The sequence below is a fragment of the Helicoverpa armigera genome, chromosome 2, assembly GCF_030705265.1.
Source record: "Helicoverpa armigera isolate CAAS_96S chromosome 2, ASM3070526v1, whole genome shotgun sequence".
In the NCBI taxonomy this organism is placed as follows: domain Eukaryota; kingdom Metazoa; phylum Arthropoda; class Insecta; order Lepidoptera; family Noctuidae; genus Helicoverpa; species Helicoverpa armigera.
In genome coordinates this window covers 11,854,249-11,873,623 of record NC_087121.1, presented here as the reverse complement: position 1 = coordinate 11,873,623, position 19,375 = coordinate 11,854,249, and the positions used below count along the sequence as shown (strand labels likewise).

The window sequence follows — 19,375 nt, the reverse complement described above, 5'->3', positions numbered from 1 at the left end:
ACACCGTCAAGATTTCCTGGTATCACCGCGCCGAGTATTTCGGATCGGAAATAAGGATTCTAGGAAATCGCTGGCCTCAGCCGGCGGCGTGTGGAGGACGCGCGACGAGCTTACGCGCCTGTGTGGGTGTCGCTAATGGACTCATCGCGGGTCCGAAGCTTTGACGAATAGGGTCGTAATTGACTTAGGTCAAGATTTCAATAAATTAGCTAAATAAACAAAAATAAAATGATACCATGTTGGCTGGTAAAATCTAAAAGTGAGTATAACATTTTTACGTAGGAGCCCTGACTCGCCATACATGACGTAGCCAACGGAAAACACCATTCAAATAAAAATGAATAAAATGTAACGCAGTAAATGTTGAGAACAAGATATGCCGCCTGCGAGTCATAAAAATATCCGAGTGTAAATATATCTATCCGTGAGAAAGTTTATAAAAAATAATGAATTGTAGATAATAATGTTAGTAATTTAATTTCTTCAGAAGTCATATTTAGCGCCTGCTAAAGTGCAAAAATAAGATTTATCATCTGCGAGAATAACTTCCTTTGCAAATGCACCACAAATACAGCTGATCAATGACAGCTGTCACTGGAATGACAAACTTGACAGTTTTGTTGCCAAATATTCACAAAATGTTGTTTTTGTGATTATTTACTTTGAAAATAGTCAATAAAAACATTATTTCAATCAAATTGGTGCACAACAGGATATTTAACTAGGAAAGAGTTAACAGGAACGATGGCTGCTGCATTTCAACAGCAGATATTTGCACTGGATGCACGGTTCAATGCGTACAGAGCACCAAACAATCCTAATTTCAGTAAGTAAAGCCATGCAAGTTGTTCTATATGTATATCAAATGGAAATTTTACAAAGAATTCATGCACTAATGCTTCAAATTCGCTTATACGTGTAACGTCAATAGTCTTTCTATTAAAAATCTATTTTCACTGTTTTGTTGTTTACTTAGAAACACTGTACATACGACGGAGAAGTCAACTTCTGAGAGAGAATGCAAAATTTAAGGTATCATAACAACCTATTTAATTACATACTGACTATCATGACTGTTTTTCTGTTTTAAACTTTAATAGTAAACAATATGGTTGTAGGACATAGAAACTATAAAGAAATACATAAACGTCCGGAGTCAGCTGCTACAGCGGCGGTATGGAGTTCAGGACAACATTTCCATCAGCTCATCTTCCTCTCGACAGCGCTCCAGTAGCAAGGTATCTTGGTGATGGGTTTAATCCTTCAGAATCACAAAGTATAGTTATTGGCACGGATATTGAGCTCTCGGTGGAAGAGTGGGGATCGCTTTGCGCACAGTACACATAAGGCAATAAACCAATAAATCGCTTCTGCTCAGGTGAAGTTCAGGGCTCAATATCCCTGCCGATGATTATACTTGAATAAGTACTGTAGGGAATCATAATATATCAATGGAAATGGAAAGATAACATATTTTAAATAACTCTCTAACTGTTCACAAGTTGTCATTACTAAAGAATTTTAATAAAGAATTTGAGTACTGATTAGTGATCTCATTACAATTCAGAGCCTTCTTGTGTTAAAGAAACACCCAGAGATAATTACTTTTAACACATAAAAAATAAATTGTTACTCATGTATGTCTTAAAGATATAATTATGAAGAAATATATCCTAAAGTCCACTCATTATTTAAATATCATCATGCCTAGAGCCATACTCCTGTTCTCAAGAAGACCAGTAGACCTATAGATGCCAGTAGACCTATTTTCTGATGTTTTTACATTTCAGGCTAGTATACTGGTAGATGAGGGTCCATCCAGCACAAACGCTAAGAAGAAGAATGACATGACTATATCAGAGAACTATGCATTCTCTGGAGTGCATCACATATTTGATCAGGTACAACATTTCAATTCTTCTTATAAATAAACAGACGTTTATATACCATTGTCATGAGCATGAATATGAATGTGGATGGATATAGTCGAAGGTGACAAACAAAGAAAGGATGAATTGATTGTAAGAAAATTGACATGGCTAGAAAGAATGTTACTCGTGAGATAATGGCAGATAAATGAGTGTGGAAGAAGAAAACATGCTGTGCCGTCAACGCGGAACATTTCCTATCCTCATTTAACAAACTCTTATTAATTACCTTGCTCTCTGCAGCATACCGAACAAGTAAGCGTAGTGAAGTTTGCGAACAATGACCGCTCGAAGCTGTGCTGTGGTTCCGACGATGGCACGGTGTCCATCTGTGACGTCACCGCCTCCCCCCCGCGCGTCTCCTTCATACTCGACGGTCACACCAAGCCTGTTACGGGTACTTACCTTACTTTTCCTAGGAAGTAAACTATGGAATGACAGTTTCAGATGTCATGTAAATTAATTGTAGGTTTTATAAGTTTTTGGTGCTGCACAATACCAACAATAAAGTCATCATTAAGCCCCTACCAAACAAATATGCATTATTATATTTTTGCAAATGTAGGAAACAGACTACTTTCAACTTATAACATCCTTATTCAAGTTAAATTTAAGCACAAATTCCCCAACACCAAGCAGCTGTTTACTTTATATATTGGAGGTAAATAAATAAAGGTAAAAACTCTGTATATTTTATGGTAAGGTTGCGACTGGTCAGCATCTAACGAGCTGTTGGTAACGTGCGCACTGGACGGGGCGCTCAGCCTGTGGGAGGTGAACGCGCGGCGGCGCCTGCGGGCCGTGCCCGACCAGCTCGGAGCACCCCTGCTCTGCTGCGTCTTCCAGCCAGCTAACAATAATATGGTTATTGTATCCTTTGAAATCAATTAATAACGAATTTTATGAACTTATGAGTACCAATTTTTTTGGGGTATTGCACACACATACATTATATAAAAGTAAACTAAATCTATATTTACAGAAAAAAGAAACTTAAAACTAATAGGTAAAGGGCGTCGAAAACTTGGTCCTCATCGCTGTCACCTGGTAGTGTACCCAATAGGCTGGCGGCATTGTCACGTTGGATTGCAATTCCAATTTTACATGTCCATATAAGAAAATGAATTTGAGATATTTTACTTTATCAAATGGCATGCATGTGCATTACTTTCGTGCCAGAAGTTATACTTTCCTTAACAGATGCTTTAGGCTGGGAACGCAAGAGGAATGGTGGAAGTGCTCAACATTTCGACTGGGATTTACCCTAGAGGTAATTATAATATATTTCATATAACTATATCACACCTACATACGTCCATATTAAAATGAAAAGGTAAAATGTTATAAGTAGAAAAAGAAGTATGATTCATGTAAATTGACAGTATGAAGTCATGTAGGATGTGTAAATCAATTGCATTACCTGTCAAGCACAGTTTAAGTAAGGATAAAACCGCAAAAACGAATTTTGTGACACCAAGTGGACCTTATACTGATTTAATAAATGTGTGGCGTAGGTTTACTTTGACAAAGTTCTGAGAAGTACCCACATATTTACCATATTTTTTTTTACCCATTCAAACTGATTATTGAGTAGAAGACATTTCATATTTGGAACGCTGCGGTTCATGGAATGTCAAATTAACTCAGCATTCCTTTTCTGTCTGAGAAATATGCGTAAACTCGAAAACGATTAAGTATTCAAACTAGGCTGTTAATTCAGCAACGCCAAAAACAAAAGACAGCCCCCATAACGCCTACCCTTCACCACTACCTATGTGTTCTTCGTATCCGATCTACCTAAGGACCATACTATATACCTAAAGGCATAAAGGGTTTATCTTATTAATTAATTAAAATTATGTGTTCGTTAGTATATGTATCCGTTGTGTTTCAGGTGGTAGCAGTATATTGGGAGGTCGAGTGCTTTCAATAGCATGCGAGTCCAGCGGCAGAATGTTCTGGGCGGCCAATGACAAAGTACGAGCGGTTTTCCGCTAACCACTTTAATTTTAGACGTGATCAGTACTCAGAACTCATAACTCGCTACATAGTTTACCACGAATAGTTGAAATTTGTTTGTGGAACATATCAGAAACTACCTAATGTTTATTGCAAACATTCCTAAGTATTCGCTTAGTTTCCTGAAATAGTATTATTATGAAATGTTTTCGAACAAAAGCCACAAATACCAACGCGTAATTTTAATATATTTTTGTATAGTAACCTTGTCTAGAATAGTGAATATCGGCAGCTACTGCTTCCGTTCGAAAGGATAACGGATTCTATTGAAACGCTTGACTAATTTTATCTATTACTCATAACTATGATACCAAAAAAATATTTTCCGTTAAGAGTAGGTACCCACTCTAGAGAATTATTATTTAAAATCTATTATGAAAAGTTTCACAGCCAAGTTTAACATCCAGGACAAGGCATGAGTGTAGCTTTTCAACAGTGAAAGAATTTTTCAAATCGGTTCAGTAGTTTCGCCTGTAGGTATCGGTAAATCGAACTCGTGTTCCATTTTAAAAATCAACGTAAGCAATAGATTGAATTTTTGACTCGCTTGTAGTATTATATAGATTCTCTTGTAACTATGTATGTAAGAAAATCTTGGAATATTAATTTGACCCACTTCACGGTCTTCGCTTAGGATATTTTTTTTCTGAAGTTGCCCGTAACATACCCCCTTCTCCCAGGGTGTGATAGTGAGCTACCGCATGGACAGCGCGGGCGGTGGGCTCAGCAAGCTGCGGCGCTGCGCGGTGGGCGGCGCCGTCACCTGCCTCAGTTGGAGCCCCTGGCTAGCGAGGCACCCTGCCTTGCTCGTCAGTGCTGCTGATAACTCGCTGTACCTCTTCAGGTATGTCACTATTAATATAAGCCTTTATTTTTTTTCTAAAATAAGACAAAAGTAAGTAACTTACCTTAATGATCGGTCGATCAATAGAAACAAATGTTGCAGAAATACATAATATAAAAATCTATTGTAATTCGTTAAAAATCTATTGTAATTCGTTGTCATTTTTTGTGCAAAATCTCACACCGTGCCTCTTGCAGTCTCATAATACGTGATACACAAAGTTATTCTTATTACTAGCCTCCATTCTCAATTCTACCAACAGACTCAGTTTCAAATGTCTAATGTTACTTACTACTTATTTCTCCCACAGGATAGCCGACCGCGAAGGCAATCTTCAACTGAAGAAGCGTTTCGACGTGTTACACACACAACATAGCGTCAAGTCAACGTTCTGCCCCATCATGTCGTTCCGCAGAGGCGTCTGTGTGGTCAGCGGCAGCGAGGACTCTTGTGTCTACTTCTTGGATATAGAGGGGCATGCTGAACACCCGGTTGTTAATAAGTTACAAGGTAAATAGATAATGTAATTCTATATAAGAAGCTATTTCGCTCTATATGCATAGATTGTCTTGCCTTCCTCACCTACCGAGTATCGTGGGTGATCCACTATCCACACTATTGGCCGAGTCGAAGGCGATAGTACACAGTACCTGCGTCTGTCCGCAAGCCAGTACGATATAGAACAAGCATTTATCCATAGCACTTATTAATTTAGTTAATCCCGACGTTTCGGATCTTTTACAGCATCCATGGTCACGGGCAGACTAAGGTGTTGGTCGTCTTGATATTTTAGTTACACATAGCTACCCTGAATTTTGTTGATTATTGACAATCCGATTCACGCAGAACGAGCTCACTGTATCCTTAGGTTAGGCGGGTAGCTTGGATTTGGATTTAATAGTTTCTATGATTTTGTCCACTTGTTTACCACGAAATATTTTAAACCAACTGAAGCAAGTTATCAATTCGATCGCGTATACTTTTTCATTGTGACATTATATTAGCATAGACAATTTCTCAAAATATGCTCGTTTCGTTCCTAGGTCACGCGTCTCCAGTGATCGGCGTGAGTTTCAGTTACGACGAGAGCCTGCTGGCGACCAGTGACGTCACCGGCCTCGTCATCATATGGCGACGTAGCTGACCGACACCGGACCGACACACTTAGATCTGATACTTGAAGTATTATCATGTAAAACATTCCTTAATTTATTGTAAAGATGTATAAATAAAAGGCTTATATTGAGTCACAAGTTTTATTAATTATTATTTTTTTCATAGAAATACTTTTAAAAGACTCGACAAAGTCACAATATGAAAAGACTTCCAATGCGTTCACATTCACTAAATACTGCCGACAACTCATACAAATCAATAACAACTTACGATCAATAAATACCATAATTAAAACTGGACAATTCATTCAAATAAATTCCTTATTTTTTATATCATAAGCTTGAAGTAAACTAATCTGCTGAGTAAGGTTTCTACAAACGAATAGAATTGTATAGGTTGCACAGCCGAGCTCGGGACGCGGTCCGAGGCTCGCGACAACAGACGTATCAGCTACCTTCCTACGCATCGTAACAAAATGAACATCTATCACTTATTTACATCTGTACATTAACGAAAACATTCTAAAACTGTAAAAAATAATGTTCAGAACAATAAACGTGTAGTACAATTAATACAATCAATAAATTTTCATATTCAAAAAGATTATTTTCTTCAATACATAATAACATTAAATTATATTTACAGCAGTAACTAAACAACTAAAACGCGATGATATGGAAATGAGAAGAATTGCACATTAGGTTCACACTTGGACGTATTGCATACTATAGTGATGACGTTAATATAGTGGCACACACTCGTGTACACTCGGCAACAGTATGTCCTGTCGGTGCCGCTGCTCTACGCTTCAATAATAATAAATAATAACTGGGAATTTAACGACTGAGCGAACATTCTGTTGCTGAGTGCACGTAATACGCAATGTCGATCTATCACCACAACTTGTTACATCTAACACTACACTTATCTAATATAAACTTTTACTTAACTAAGAATTGGCTTTTTAACCTCAATCGTAGACCGAAACGCTTTAATTTAGATATTCTTTGAGGTTTAAAAGATGGAAGATGCGTACTCACTTGTGCGTAATGTATAGGTCGTCACAAATAACAAGTAATTTAGACATTGAGATATCGGCTCTGCGCCCGTCTGCCCGCCAGACACCACACAACGCCACATTTGTTCACGTAGCAACATAATAAGTAATTTTGGTGGGAATCATACAATACTATACATAAAACATATAATTTTAGTAGGCGAGCAGGTCGGGCGCAGCGCGAGCATATTCTATCACTACAACATACGAAATAAGAGTAAAAAACGTTACGTATGAAAATTTCTAACAAGTACGACGATTGGCTGCCTTCATTGTAAATCCATTGGATAGGCCAGACCTTCTACAATTCATTTATTACGAATATAAAATGGGAAATTAACTAATTAGTATTATGGATGTAATTCACAGAGAGAGAGTTATGTTACGGTACTTGAAACTGAGTTATCTACGAGAGAGAAGTCTGCATGGCCGCGTGCGTACATACAGCGGCGTGCACGATAAATCCGAATATACGTTACGCGAGAATTAAAATTCAATTCATATCTCCACATTAGTAAACTCATTCAGCAATTTGAATGCATGCAATGCAGTTCTACGTGCATCATAAATGTATAAAAAAACTTGATCTAACAAAAACATTTTCAAAAGTCCCGGACGCGACTGGTCTCATAATATTAGGCTGTTGTGTAAAAGTATCAAAGCCCTTAACTTACGATAAAGAAAGCGATACACCTAGAGATATATTGATGGCGATTTGTACCTTTGTATCTGATCACGGAGCGATCCGAGTCGCTCTTGCATTGACTATAGACTGCCTTACACTTCACGGAATACTGTATATGGAATCGAGTTAGGAAACCAAAACGTGCCTGTGATTTAATCTAATTATTACGTAGTTTATTGATATTATTTTAATTTAGAATAAGGCTTGAGTATTTTAGATTTTTTTATTCGAAATAGGCGAAGCGTAATTTTGTTTGCTACCATGATAGAATTTTTTTCTATTAATGGCAACATTAAAATGGTAAAAGATGAATTATTTTGAACGCACATTTTAGCTTCCTATCTCGCTGTTAGAGTAATGATTGGCTATAAAACATCGATGTCCATAATTCCGATATGTATACCAAGTTTATGTCCAGCACTTAATACTTTTGCTGAGAGTAATACTATTTTACTTATTAATGGCATAATTCGTCGATTATTACGTTCGTTCGACATATTGACGTGTGATTATCAAAACCACTAGAAACGAAATCATTAGTTTGAATTAGAACCAGAAGAAACCTAAGTACTAAAAGAACGTACATTTCAGGAATTAAAAAAACATTGGATTAACAACACATTCACACTGTCCATGCCGTCCACGCTGGTAAAATAGAAAGACTAACTGATACCAAAGCGGTTGTAATCCAAACTAATATACGTCCTCTTTAGCGTAACGTTAAACTTTATTCGTACAACAAAGTTCCGGTTACGTTCAGATCTATGAATCAGTACTATTTATACAAAACTACTGCTACTTTGTTCTAATTACGAGACATTCGTCTTGTTTCTCTCCAGCGTGGCCTTGGAGCTGCTTTCTATGCCGGAGTCCTCATCACCACTGTCCAGGACTGTACCTTCGCCTTTCACAGCTTCCACGACCTTGGGACTCTCGTCCTTGACCTCTGTATTGTCTTCAACTTCGTCGGTAAGTATGAGCTTTTGCTCCGGTTCCACTTTGGGGGGGCTCTTGCCGAATGTTGAGAACGTTGGTTCGGGAACGGGTAAGTCTTCGGCATCCTTTTGCAGTGGTAGCGATGTGGTGACGATTGGAGTGTCATCGGTCATCACTAGAGGTGTTGTGCCGATTTCAGCTGGGCGGTCTTCCCGTCGCTTGGGCTTGTCGAGCACGAAGTTGAACACTCTGTTGTGTCTCGGGGACGGTATGTGCGGGCTCGGGGGCAGGTCCAGCTTGAGCTTGTCCCTCGTATGTCGCAGACCGCCTAGCGCTTCGCCCCCCGGGGAACTCGGGCTGACGGACTCACTAGAACTGGCGCTATCGACTGGTCTCCACGTCAGTTCTGTTTCTGGAAGCTTCTTTTTGAAGTCTTCATCTGTTGTTGAGCCTGGAGTGATGTCTTCGACCCCTGAGTCAGGGGTAGTGAAGTCTAGTGAGGGTGTTCGAGTTTGCATCAGAGTGGTAGTGGGAAGGGGCGAAGGAGGAGGTGGGAAGTCATCAGGGAGTTCATCCGAGAGGTCACGCTCGAGGAGTGAGGGCTTCACGTGCTTGCCGGGGAAGAACTGGCTGGTGGTCGACATGATGCCCAGGCTCTCGAACGGCCGAGCTGATGACGAGATGAAGAAGTCTTCGTCGTAATCTGGAGACAACGTTTCTGTTAACCCCAATACTATAAAGCAATAATAATAATATTTATTTCGTGGATAATGTAACTGACCAGGTCCGAAGGCGATGCCAGCTCTGAGCGGGTAGAGGTCGAGAGGGCTGGGTGCGCCGAACAGCTGTCCGTAGCCGAGCTCAGCTTCCTCTGCGCTTGTTGGGTCCCATTCTGTAACAGTAAAACAAACGCTGTTAAAACTTTCAAGTTGACATAAAAGACATGGTAAATTGAGAACTTTATTCTTAATATGCTGCATCTTCTTCACGGGAAAAATACAAAAGTTAGCGTTGTGATTATAAACAGGTTTATGATCACTACACAACATTCGTCAAAAGTAAAAAATATAACAGGAGATCCTATATTGTTTGCAGACTAACGAAATTTTAATCTAGGGTAAGGCAGGTAGAATTTTATCAACACAGTAATTTTATCACACATATTTGAAGGGACGAATCATATTATCACACATATTTGGAAATTAAAATAAACCTTTATAACCTCCACATTTATACTCTACCAAACTCGTTCGTTATATTCCCATGTTCCGGCCCCACACACCGCAAACCATTGTAGTAACGAATTTGACAAGCTATAGGGAGTATCGAATACCTTCAATATTTAGTGTTTATAATATGTAGTATATAATACCTGAGTAAGTGGAGAGGTCGGGCAGGTACGCGGCGGGCGAGTGCGCGTCGATGTCGGCCGCCTCGCGCGGGTACTCGTACACGCAGTGGTACTTCTGTCGCTTGAACACCACGCGCTTCTTGTTGTCCTGGTAAATAATTATCTTTATATTAAGATGCATACTATTTCCCCTATTATATACACAGACTTCTCCACAATTTTGCTCAGCTCGTCTGGTGAGATCGGTACGGGATATCAAGTAACTGGGTTGAGGAGGTCACATAGGCAGTCGTTCCATGTAAAACACTGGTACCTACTGATACTCAATAACGTTTATGAGAACGATTACCATTGAAAGCAATCTTGACGTTATAGTATGTTTCGAAAATACGAACTTACTATCACTGGAACACCGTTAAAATATTTTCAAATAAATAATCACGCGAAATGCATTATAAAACCGGGCAGACTAAATTGGCTGAGTAACTGTTGATAATAATATATTAAGGTGCCATAAATAAACAATGTGCACATCATTGTAATATAAATTGGTAGAGATATTTATTTATATTGGTATTTTCCTTCCCTATGTTGGTTAGCATTATTTAAATGATATAAAGTATATTTTAAAATTGACTTATTTTCTAAGCGTCCTGGAGGATTATCTACGAGGTCCAAATAACCTCCAAACCTCATCACAACTGGTTCATTCTTTAATCTTCAAACATAAAAATCTCATTTCTTATATCAATTCGTATAAGTATACATACGGGTGTAGCCTGCTCCAGACTCCTGAGCGAGGACTTGGCGGGCGCCGCTCGGCAGTCCCACGAAGAAGGCACGAACTCCACCTCGTCACCTTCGGACCCCGACCCTGAGTCCCCCGAGGCGTCAGAAGCTCCCGACCCCGCGGACCCCGCCGACCCAGTTGGGGAACCGTGACGTTCACCCCCGCTGTTGTCGCGGGATTCACCTGTACGCTGCTGCGAAGGAAATTACACCTTGAAGTAACGTAATAAAGTAGAAATTTGTGGAACAGCCGTGATGAGACTACACGACAATGATGATGTTACTGTGAGAAAATTATAATGACGATGGCGTTTAATTTATAGACAAAGTAATGAATTGATAATGTAGAATGGATACAAAAAGGCACTAAAGGAAAGTTTTCTAAATACAAATCTTCGGCTAATAAAAGCATGTCTCATAACAGGATGATGCTAACCCAAAATGGAGTTACGTACATAAAGGTTTTGAAATGCTGACGAAATTATTAATGAACCACATATCTACGAATTAATGAATACAAATAAATTTATCATGGCAAAGTATATAGAAATGTAAAAAATAACTAATATTAAATCAACATTTCAAAACCGATGAGCAACGAAAAGTACCAGGCATGCATAAACACATAGAAGGTAAGGGCACAACTTACGTGGTCGAAGTGCGTGGATGGTACGACCGAGGTCTCGTGGCCGTCGCCGTCCTAACACACACACATATCACGTCACATGCACACCACACCAACACCCATGTTTATATACATGTACCGTTGTGTGGCTTGGTGAAGAGATGCCATTTTGAATTTAGAACTAGATGAGACGGTAAAACATAGATTGAGTAGTAGATAGATTGGCAATGGAGCGATTTTAGTGAAGCAAAAAATTATATATGTACATCAACTGAGTGAACTTTTTCATTAATGAGTAAATATGTACTGCTTTCCTCAACCTAATAATCGGTATTTGTGGCGATTCAAAATATCGCAGGTTTTTGTTAAAATTTTGTGTATGATACATACAGGACCACTACGGGGCCCTACCGTGTTCAGTTTTAGACTCATACCACACATGTATAATTATATTATCTGTCACAGATTGCCAATCTGTCAGATGGTATCCTAAAAAAAATATTTACAAAAAATACTAGCAATAAAACAGTATAATAACTTTTAAATGGCATCACCAGCACCATAGCCAATAAAAGCGACCATATGGAGGCATAACAATGGTTTCTGTGTACATATGTATAAATACAATAACAGGGAGCTAAACTGTAGAGCTCAGGGAAGCGACGAATAACTTTAATAAGGAAACTGCATTATAAAACCTTTTTGTTTAACTTGATAACTGTTCAAAAGAGGTTTGACTATTTACAGGCTCATTCAAGATTTCAAGAATATCTATGGATTATAATAAAACCTTTTTGAAGAGTTATCAAGTTAAACATCATCACATATCTATAATATATGGTATATTTCCAACACAAAGCGGGGACAGAAACTACAGAGTATCCACACCATTACATTATTCACATTTTGTAGTAAAGATTATTATTTAAAATATTGCTTTAGTTACAACAGCCCGCGAAATCTCACACCGGCTTAAATGTTAACACAAGAACTTGGTTGAGCGAGACTTGGTAGCTTGGCTATTTTTGAGAGAATTATTATTTTGTTTAATATTGTTCAAAAAACTTATTTTATGGCAAATTCAAAGGCAAAGATAGTACTTTAACATTACAGGTTACTATTCGACATTCTTGAATGCCGCTAAAAAGTGGAGGCATGCTTTTATCGAGCAGGCTACGCAATCTTTCGCTACAGAGACAATCTATAGGGTAGGGTCATCATCAGTGGTTTCTCATTTACCTCTACATATAATCAAACAGTTTTCGCACAGGGTCACACATCTTTCACTATAGAGAGAGGGTCTAAACGTGAATAGGGTCAATCCCAGTGTTGCCATTTACCTCTATATCTAACCAAACAATTTTCACTCATTGTCACAACTACTAAGGTTCCAATACCTCACACCAAGTACCAAGTCTCACTCACCCAACCCACCAACCCACTCACTCTCACTACAAACTCACCTTCCAAATGAACTCTCCGCTGGATGAGTTGCTGGTGTGTGAGTCGGAGTCGCTGTCCCACTCCTTGAGTAGTTCTGCTGCGGTATCGCGCTTGTCTGCGCTTTCTGGGGATGTGGGCTCAGTAGGCGAATCTTGTGTGAACGATGTGCTCATTATTTCTGTTGCTGGTCCTGGTGAATTACAAAAAATGTGTATATACATAGGTATATGAATTGAAAGATCTACAAACACAACCCATTTCTAAAATATAAATGATAAAAATGTCAACTTCAATCATCGTTTTGTACATTTTATGTGACACTTAAAAGTACTTAAAATAGTATTGAATCTATACTAATATTATAAAGCTGAAGAGTTTGTTTGTTTGTTTGAACGCGCTAATCTCAGGAACTACTGGTCTGATTTGGAAATTTCTTTCAGTGTTAGATAGCCCATTTATCGAGGAAGGCTATAGGCTACTTTTTATCCCGGTACGGGAAGTAGTTCCCACGGGATGCGGATAACACCGGTGGCAGAAGCTAGTATTATGTATATTTTACTTACATATTTAAATAAATATTAGATAAAATTCAGTAATTTGTAAATAAGCAGTATCTAATGAATTAATCGTCTAAACAAAGTAAATAATTAAATCACTTACCAGTGAATCTAATATCACTCAGCAACGGAAAATACGAATCTATTTGGCAAAATTTCTTCTCATTCTGCAAAAAATCTTCCGTGACCACGGTCAACTTATCGTTCTCTTCGGAAACCCCGTTCGCTAGTTCACCAATCTCTTGCAACTCGTCTCTAATGCTTTTGGATTCCTTAGGACTTTCAAGAACTTCTAATTCATCGGAGATTGAAGTTTCAGTAGGCTTCAAGCTGTTTGTAGAGTTTCCTTCACTCGGTTCCTCAGTCTTCAGGTCTTTCGTATCGTCGTCTACGTTACTCTCGATCAGTTCCTCAAAGGTCTCGTTGAGAAAGTTCACGGTAGCAAACTTCTCACTACCACCGTTGCACACTTCGTTAACTTTGCGACTCTTGTCGGTCGACTTCGAAGTATTTGGACTGGCTTTGTGTATTTCAGTTAGAAATATACTGTTCGCCGTATCAGTTCTCTCCGATACAGTTTCCACTTTCGGCGATAAATGCTCAGAGTTGATAACATTTTCTTCTTCGTTTAATTCCCCATTAATCTTGTGTTCTAGTAGTTTCTCGAAGTCGTCGTTCGCGTGAAATCTACTGGTGTGAGGATCGTAGGAATGGTTTACATCTAAAATTTTCACATCCGTTGGGTCGTACGACCTAGTCGGACTCTCTTTGTAAGCATCCATCGTAGTTTCGGTTATTATAATCGAATGCGGTTGTTCGGTCTCATCGTCAGCATCGAAATTGATTAAAAAATTTGGTTCTCTAAAATTAACTAAGCTGTGAGATTCTCTTAAATTCGTAATGATAGGCGGACATGTTTGAGATTGCGGCTCGTTCGCGATTTCTCGGCTTTCTGACTGACTAGTCTGATCGAAGTCTGTGGGCAGTGAAGCCATAGCAAGTTCACTGGACATCCTCTCACTCTTGAGCAGTAGGGAGCTGGCGTCTATCAGCGACGACAGGTCTTGTGGCCGGCTCCTCACGGATGTCTCAAACCTCTGAAAATCCTCCGAACTGATTCCGCTTTCCATGCTCTGACTAGACTTATCTTTCGAGTTCACATCTTGAGGTTTCGACACAGCTGAGTTTTCGAAGTCGGAATAAGTTGGCGTCCGTTCGGAAACGACTAGACTGTCTCTGTTGCTGTTCCTGCTTATGGTCTTGCTGTCTCCTTCGAGCAGCACCTCTGTTTCATGACTCGCGCATTCATTGCTGGCGTTAGAAGACAAATCTTGCGGTCTGACCTCAGCTGACTGCATGAACGCCTGGAAGTTCAGAGCATTGCTGCTGTCTTCAGGAGATTCCGTATGTTGTTCAGGAAGTCTCATGGGTATGCCTTCCACATTCTCAGCTTCATCTACCAGGTCGGTAAGAGGCGTGCTAGTTACTGACGGCTCCATGTTTTTGTAGCCGTAGTTCGGACTGTCGGTGTGAACTAACATTATTTGGGCTTCAACGTTGTCAGTCTGATTGTGGCTGTCTATCACATTGTCTTCCAGGCAGGATATGTCGACACTCTCCATTTTCTTGATGCAAGGTTCCGCTACCAGCTGCGGGCTCGCGACTTCGGTAACCTTGTCATCGGTGGGGTTGGGCGGCGTCATGTCGGCGTCCCCGGGCATCGGAGACTTCCTTACAAGCTCTGGTTGAGCTACCTTCCAATCATCGAATCCTGACGCGAGTTCCGTCGTACAATTTGAGTATGACGGCATCCCTGACATCAGGGTACCATAGGCCAAGTCTTTAGTAGTGTTCTTGGTGGAATCGTTAACATCTGACTTGGTTAATACGGACGGCGTGGTACCAGCGTTCTCAGTCTTGACTTTCGTATACGTATAGTTATCGTTGGCGGTTATCGAGTCTGGGGAGAAAGTTTCGCAGGCTTCAGACTTGCTGTCGTGTATGATGTAGGTGGAACAATGGCTGACTTCTTTCTCATCATCATTGTGGGTTAAAGTGTCAGTGCTTTCGCTGTTCCCTTCCTCCCTTTCTGGTTCGAACTCGGGGACGTCGGGGTCCATGGCGAGGTCGTCGAAGTTTTCCTCGACATTGTATAGCGTGTCGTTTGAGCACCAGGAGTCGATACTGGTAGCTTTGGACAGGCACTGGGTTTCGGACGGCTTCGAGTGTTTGGCGTCAGTGGGGAGGGTGGTTTTGGACAGTGTGGACACTCCTGTGGCGTTGTCGAGATTGTCGGAGTTCTCCGGGGCGGAGGTGTCGGTCGTGGGGCTCAGGAGAAAGGGCGACACTTGCGATATCCTCTCTAAGGACTCTTTCTCCTCCTCTTTAGTGTAAGTTTTGTCGTCGATCGGTGAATCGGCATCGGCTTCGGGTAAGCGCTTTTTGAAAGGGCTGGCGTTCAAGCTGTCTGCGCTCATCGTAATTCTGTAAATAGATAATAAATAGATTAGTTTTACGCACCTGTTGTTAGAAGCTCTGCAGTTTGAAATGTGATAATAGGTGCATTTTTACGAGAATGCTTTAATTAGCGCTGCATAATTTCGCAATCGAATACCTTGCGTGTCGGTCTTCAATATGCGTCGATTTAAATAACCTATTAGATAACGATCATAATGACCGGACCGTCATACTGGCGATGCGTTTTAATAAACATTTCGTGGAATTGTTTCTATTAACACTAGTTTCTAATCCATACTTTTTAGGATGGCATAAATAACACTCAATAGACAGTGTAAGCATCTAACTATAAACTAATTATTCCACATTTTTTCACAGATAAATAACCGCACAGAAATCCAAGTTAATCAATAAATAATTAAGCACATATTGTTCACAATGTTTGGTCTGCTTTAGACGACCACTACGGCTTAACATGTGGCAACAAATAAATCGTATTGTTGCATTCAAGGCGAAGTACATTGCCCTGTACATATTAGGGTAACTCTCACTGCCTGTAATTATTACTTCCACATCCTAACTAATGTAAACAGGAATTTGTTTGTTATGCATTTACAGAAAAATAACATCTGAACGCTAATAAAACAATGTAGCTTGTTGGAGGTAAGATTTTGTCAATTGTGTAACTTGAAATTTGGGAGAATTTTGCCCAGGTGTTACGCTACTATCATTATTAGTCAACTTTAAACTATATGACTTATTTACACGGACTTTCGTACCATCCAATGACTCTTAACTCTTCCAGCAGCGATTTGACGTCATCAGTCCTGTTGTTGCAAAGCTTCGGGTAGCTTACTATATTATACATAATGTTACTTGTTGTATACTCACTCTCTGCTGCTAACAACATCTCTGTGCAAGGTGTAAGTAAGATGCGAGTGTTCCCGCGACTGTATGGTGTAGGTGGAGTGTTGTTGCAAGGCTCCGGGTAGCTTACTATATTATACATAATGTTACTTGTTGTATACTCACTCTCTGCTGCTAACAACATCTCTGTGCAAGGTGTAAGTATGATGCGAGTGTTCCCGCGACTGTATGGTGTAGGTGGAGTGTTGTTGCAAGGCTCCGGGTAGCTTACTATATTATACATAATGTTACTTGTTGTATACTCACTGTCTGCTGCTAACAACATCTCTGTGCAAGGTGTAAGTATGATGCGAGTGTTCCCGCGACTGTATCGTGTAGGTGGAGTGTTGTTGCAAGGCTCCGGGTAGCTTACTATATTATACATAATGTTACTTGTTGTATACTCACTCTCTGCTGCTAACAACATCTCTGTGCAAGGTGTAAGTATGATGCGAGTGTTCCCGCGACTGTATGGTGTAGGTGGAGTGTTGTTGCAAGGCTCCGGGTAGCTTACTATATTATACATAATGTTACTTGTTGTATACTCACTGTCTGCTGCTAACAACATCTCTGTGCAAGGTGTAAGTATGATGCGAGTGTTCCCGCGACTGTATCGTGTAGGTGGAGTGTTGTTGCAAGGCTCCGGGTAGCTTACTATATTATACATAATGTTACTTGTTGTATACTCACTCTCTGCTGCTAACAACATCTCTGTGCAAGGTGTAAGTATAATGCGAGTGTTCCCGCGACTGTATCGTGTAGGTGGAGTGTTGTTGCAAGGCTCCGGGTAGCTTACTAGGTATATTATACATAATGTTACTTGTTGTATACTCACTCTCTACTGCTAACAACATCTCTGTGCAAGGTGTAAGTATGATGCGAGTGTTCCCGCGACTGTATCGTGTAGGTGGAGTGTTGTTGCAAAGCTTCGGGTAGCTTACTATATTATACATAATGTTACTTGTTGTATACTCACTCTCTACTGCTAACAACATCTCTGTGCAAGGTGTAAGTATGATGCGAGTGTTCCCGCGACTGTATGGTGTAGGTGGAGTGTTGTTGCAAGGCTCCGGGTAGCTTACTATATTATACATAATGTTACTTGTTGTATACTCACTCTCTGCTGCTAACAACATCTCTGTGCAAGGTGTAAGTATGATGCGAGTGTTCCCGCGACTGTATGGTGTAGGTGGAGTGTTGTTGCAAGGCTCCGGGTAGCTTACTATATTATACATAATGTTACTTGTTGTATACTCACTGTCTGCTGCTAACAACATCTCTGTGCAAGGTGTAAGTATGATGCGAGTGTTCCCGCGACTGTATCGTGTAGGTGGAGTGTTGTTGCAAGGCTCCGGGTAGCTTACTATATTATACATAATGTTACTTGTTGTATACTCACTCTGCTGCTAACAACATCTCTGTGCAAGGTGTAAGTATGATGCGAGTGTTCCCGCGACTGTATGGTGTAGGTGGAGTGTTGTTGCAAGGCTCCGGGTAGCTTACTATATTATACATAATGTTACTTGTTGTATACTCACTCTCTGCTGCTAACAACATCTCTGTGCAAGGTGTAAGTATGATGCGAGTGTTCCCGCGACTGTATGGTGTAGGTGGAGTGTTGTTGCAAGGCTCCGGGTAGCTTACTATATTATACATAATGTTACTTGTTGTATACTCACTGTCTGCTGCTAACAACATCTCTGTGCAAGGTGTAAGTATGATGCGAGTGTTCCCGCGACTGTATCGTGTAGGTGGAGTGTTGTTGCAAGGCTCCGGGTAGCTTACTATATTATACATAATGTTACTTGTTGTATACTCACTCTCTGCTGCTAACAACATCTCTGTGCAAGGTGTAAGTATGATGCGAGTGTTCCCGCGACTGTATCGTGTAGGTGGAGTGTTGTTGCAAGGCTCCGGGTGGCTTACTATATTATACATAATGTTACTTGTTGTATACTCACTCTCTGCTGCTAACAACATCTCTGTGCAAGGTGTAAGTATAATGCGAGTGTTCCCGCGACTGTATCGTGTAGGTGGAGTGTTGTTGCAAGGCTCCGGGTAGCTTACTAGGTATATTATACATAATGTTACTTGTTGTATACTCACTCTCTACTGCTAACAACATCTCTGTGCAAGGTGTAAGTATGATGCGAGTGTTCCCGCGACTGTATCGTGTAGGTGGAGTGTTGTTGCAAAGCTTCGGGTAGCTTACTATATTATACATAATGTTACTTGTTGTATACTCACTCTCTACTGCTAACAACATCTCTGTGCAAGGTGTAAGTATGATGCGAGTGTTCCCGCGACTGTATGGTGTAGGTGGAGTGGTTGTCTCCGCTCTGAGCTCCGGTCGGCAGCTCGGTGACGTCATCGGTACTGTTGTTGCAAGGCTCGGGATAGCTTTCTGATGATTCTGTACGGGTTGAGAGGTTCCCTGGAAAATAAGGTAGGTTGGAGAATTGGTGAAAATTATTCTAATCTAACAGATGTCATAATGAAGAGTATGGAAGAAGAAAACATGCTGCGCCGACCCCAAATAAAATTGGGGGGCAGGAGGATGATTATGATGATGAGCATAAGATGATGACTTTGATCCAACTGAAAATACAATTTTGCATATAATAATAGTGATGACCTCTGACGGTTGTCAAGAAAAAACTAT

General features: G+C 40.2%; 2 protein-coding genes across 5 annotated transcripts in view; one reads left to right on the top strand and one right to left on the bottom strand.

The window, feature by feature from the left end:
- Positions 1-620: 620 nt before the first annotated feature.
- LOC110378295 (WD repeat-containing protein 13) lies at positions 621-6,050 on the top strand. The gene is made up of 11 exons (XM_064040127.1): positions 621-826; positions 977-1,032; positions 1,119-1,238; positions 1,791-1,901; positions 2,172-2,325; positions 2,632-2,798; positions 3,138-3,198; positions 3,823-3,905; positions 4,628-4,791; positions 5,102-5,301; positions 5,835-6,050. The coding sequence occupies exons 1-11, from the start codon at positions 745-747 to the stop codon at positions 5,933-5,935; spliced, it is 1,299 nt and encodes a 432-aa protein (XP_063896197.1). The 5' UTR covers positions 621-744; the 3' UTR covers positions 5,936-6,050.
- LOC135118342 (uncharacterized) overlaps positions 6,029-19,375 on the bottom strand; it is a 42,090-nt gene continuing 28,743 nt past the window's right edge. For 3 of the 4 annotated variants that reach the window (XM_064040097.1, XM_064040099.1, XM_064040110.1), the window contains 8 exons: positions 18,961-19,147; positions 13,454-15,834; positions 12,814-12,983; positions 11,375-11,425; positions 10,707-10,919; positions 9,958-10,084; positions 9,367-9,477; positions 6,029-9,288 (listed from right to left, as the gene is read on the bottom strand). In XM_064040097.1, coding sequence (XP_063896167.1) covers positions 8,459-9,288; positions 9,367-9,477; positions 9,958-10,084; positions 10,707-10,919; positions 11,375-11,425; positions 12,814-12,983; positions 13,454-15,834; positions 18,961-19,147 — 4,070 coding nt within the window. In that variant the 3' untranslated portion in view covers positions 6,029-8,458. The remainder of the gene's footprint in view (positions 9,289-9,366; positions 9,478-9,957; positions 10,085-10,706; positions 10,920-11,374; positions 11,426-12,813; positions 12,984-13,453; positions 15,835-18,960; positions 19,148-19,375) is intronic. The other variant, XM_064040104.1, reaches the window with a different exon arrangement.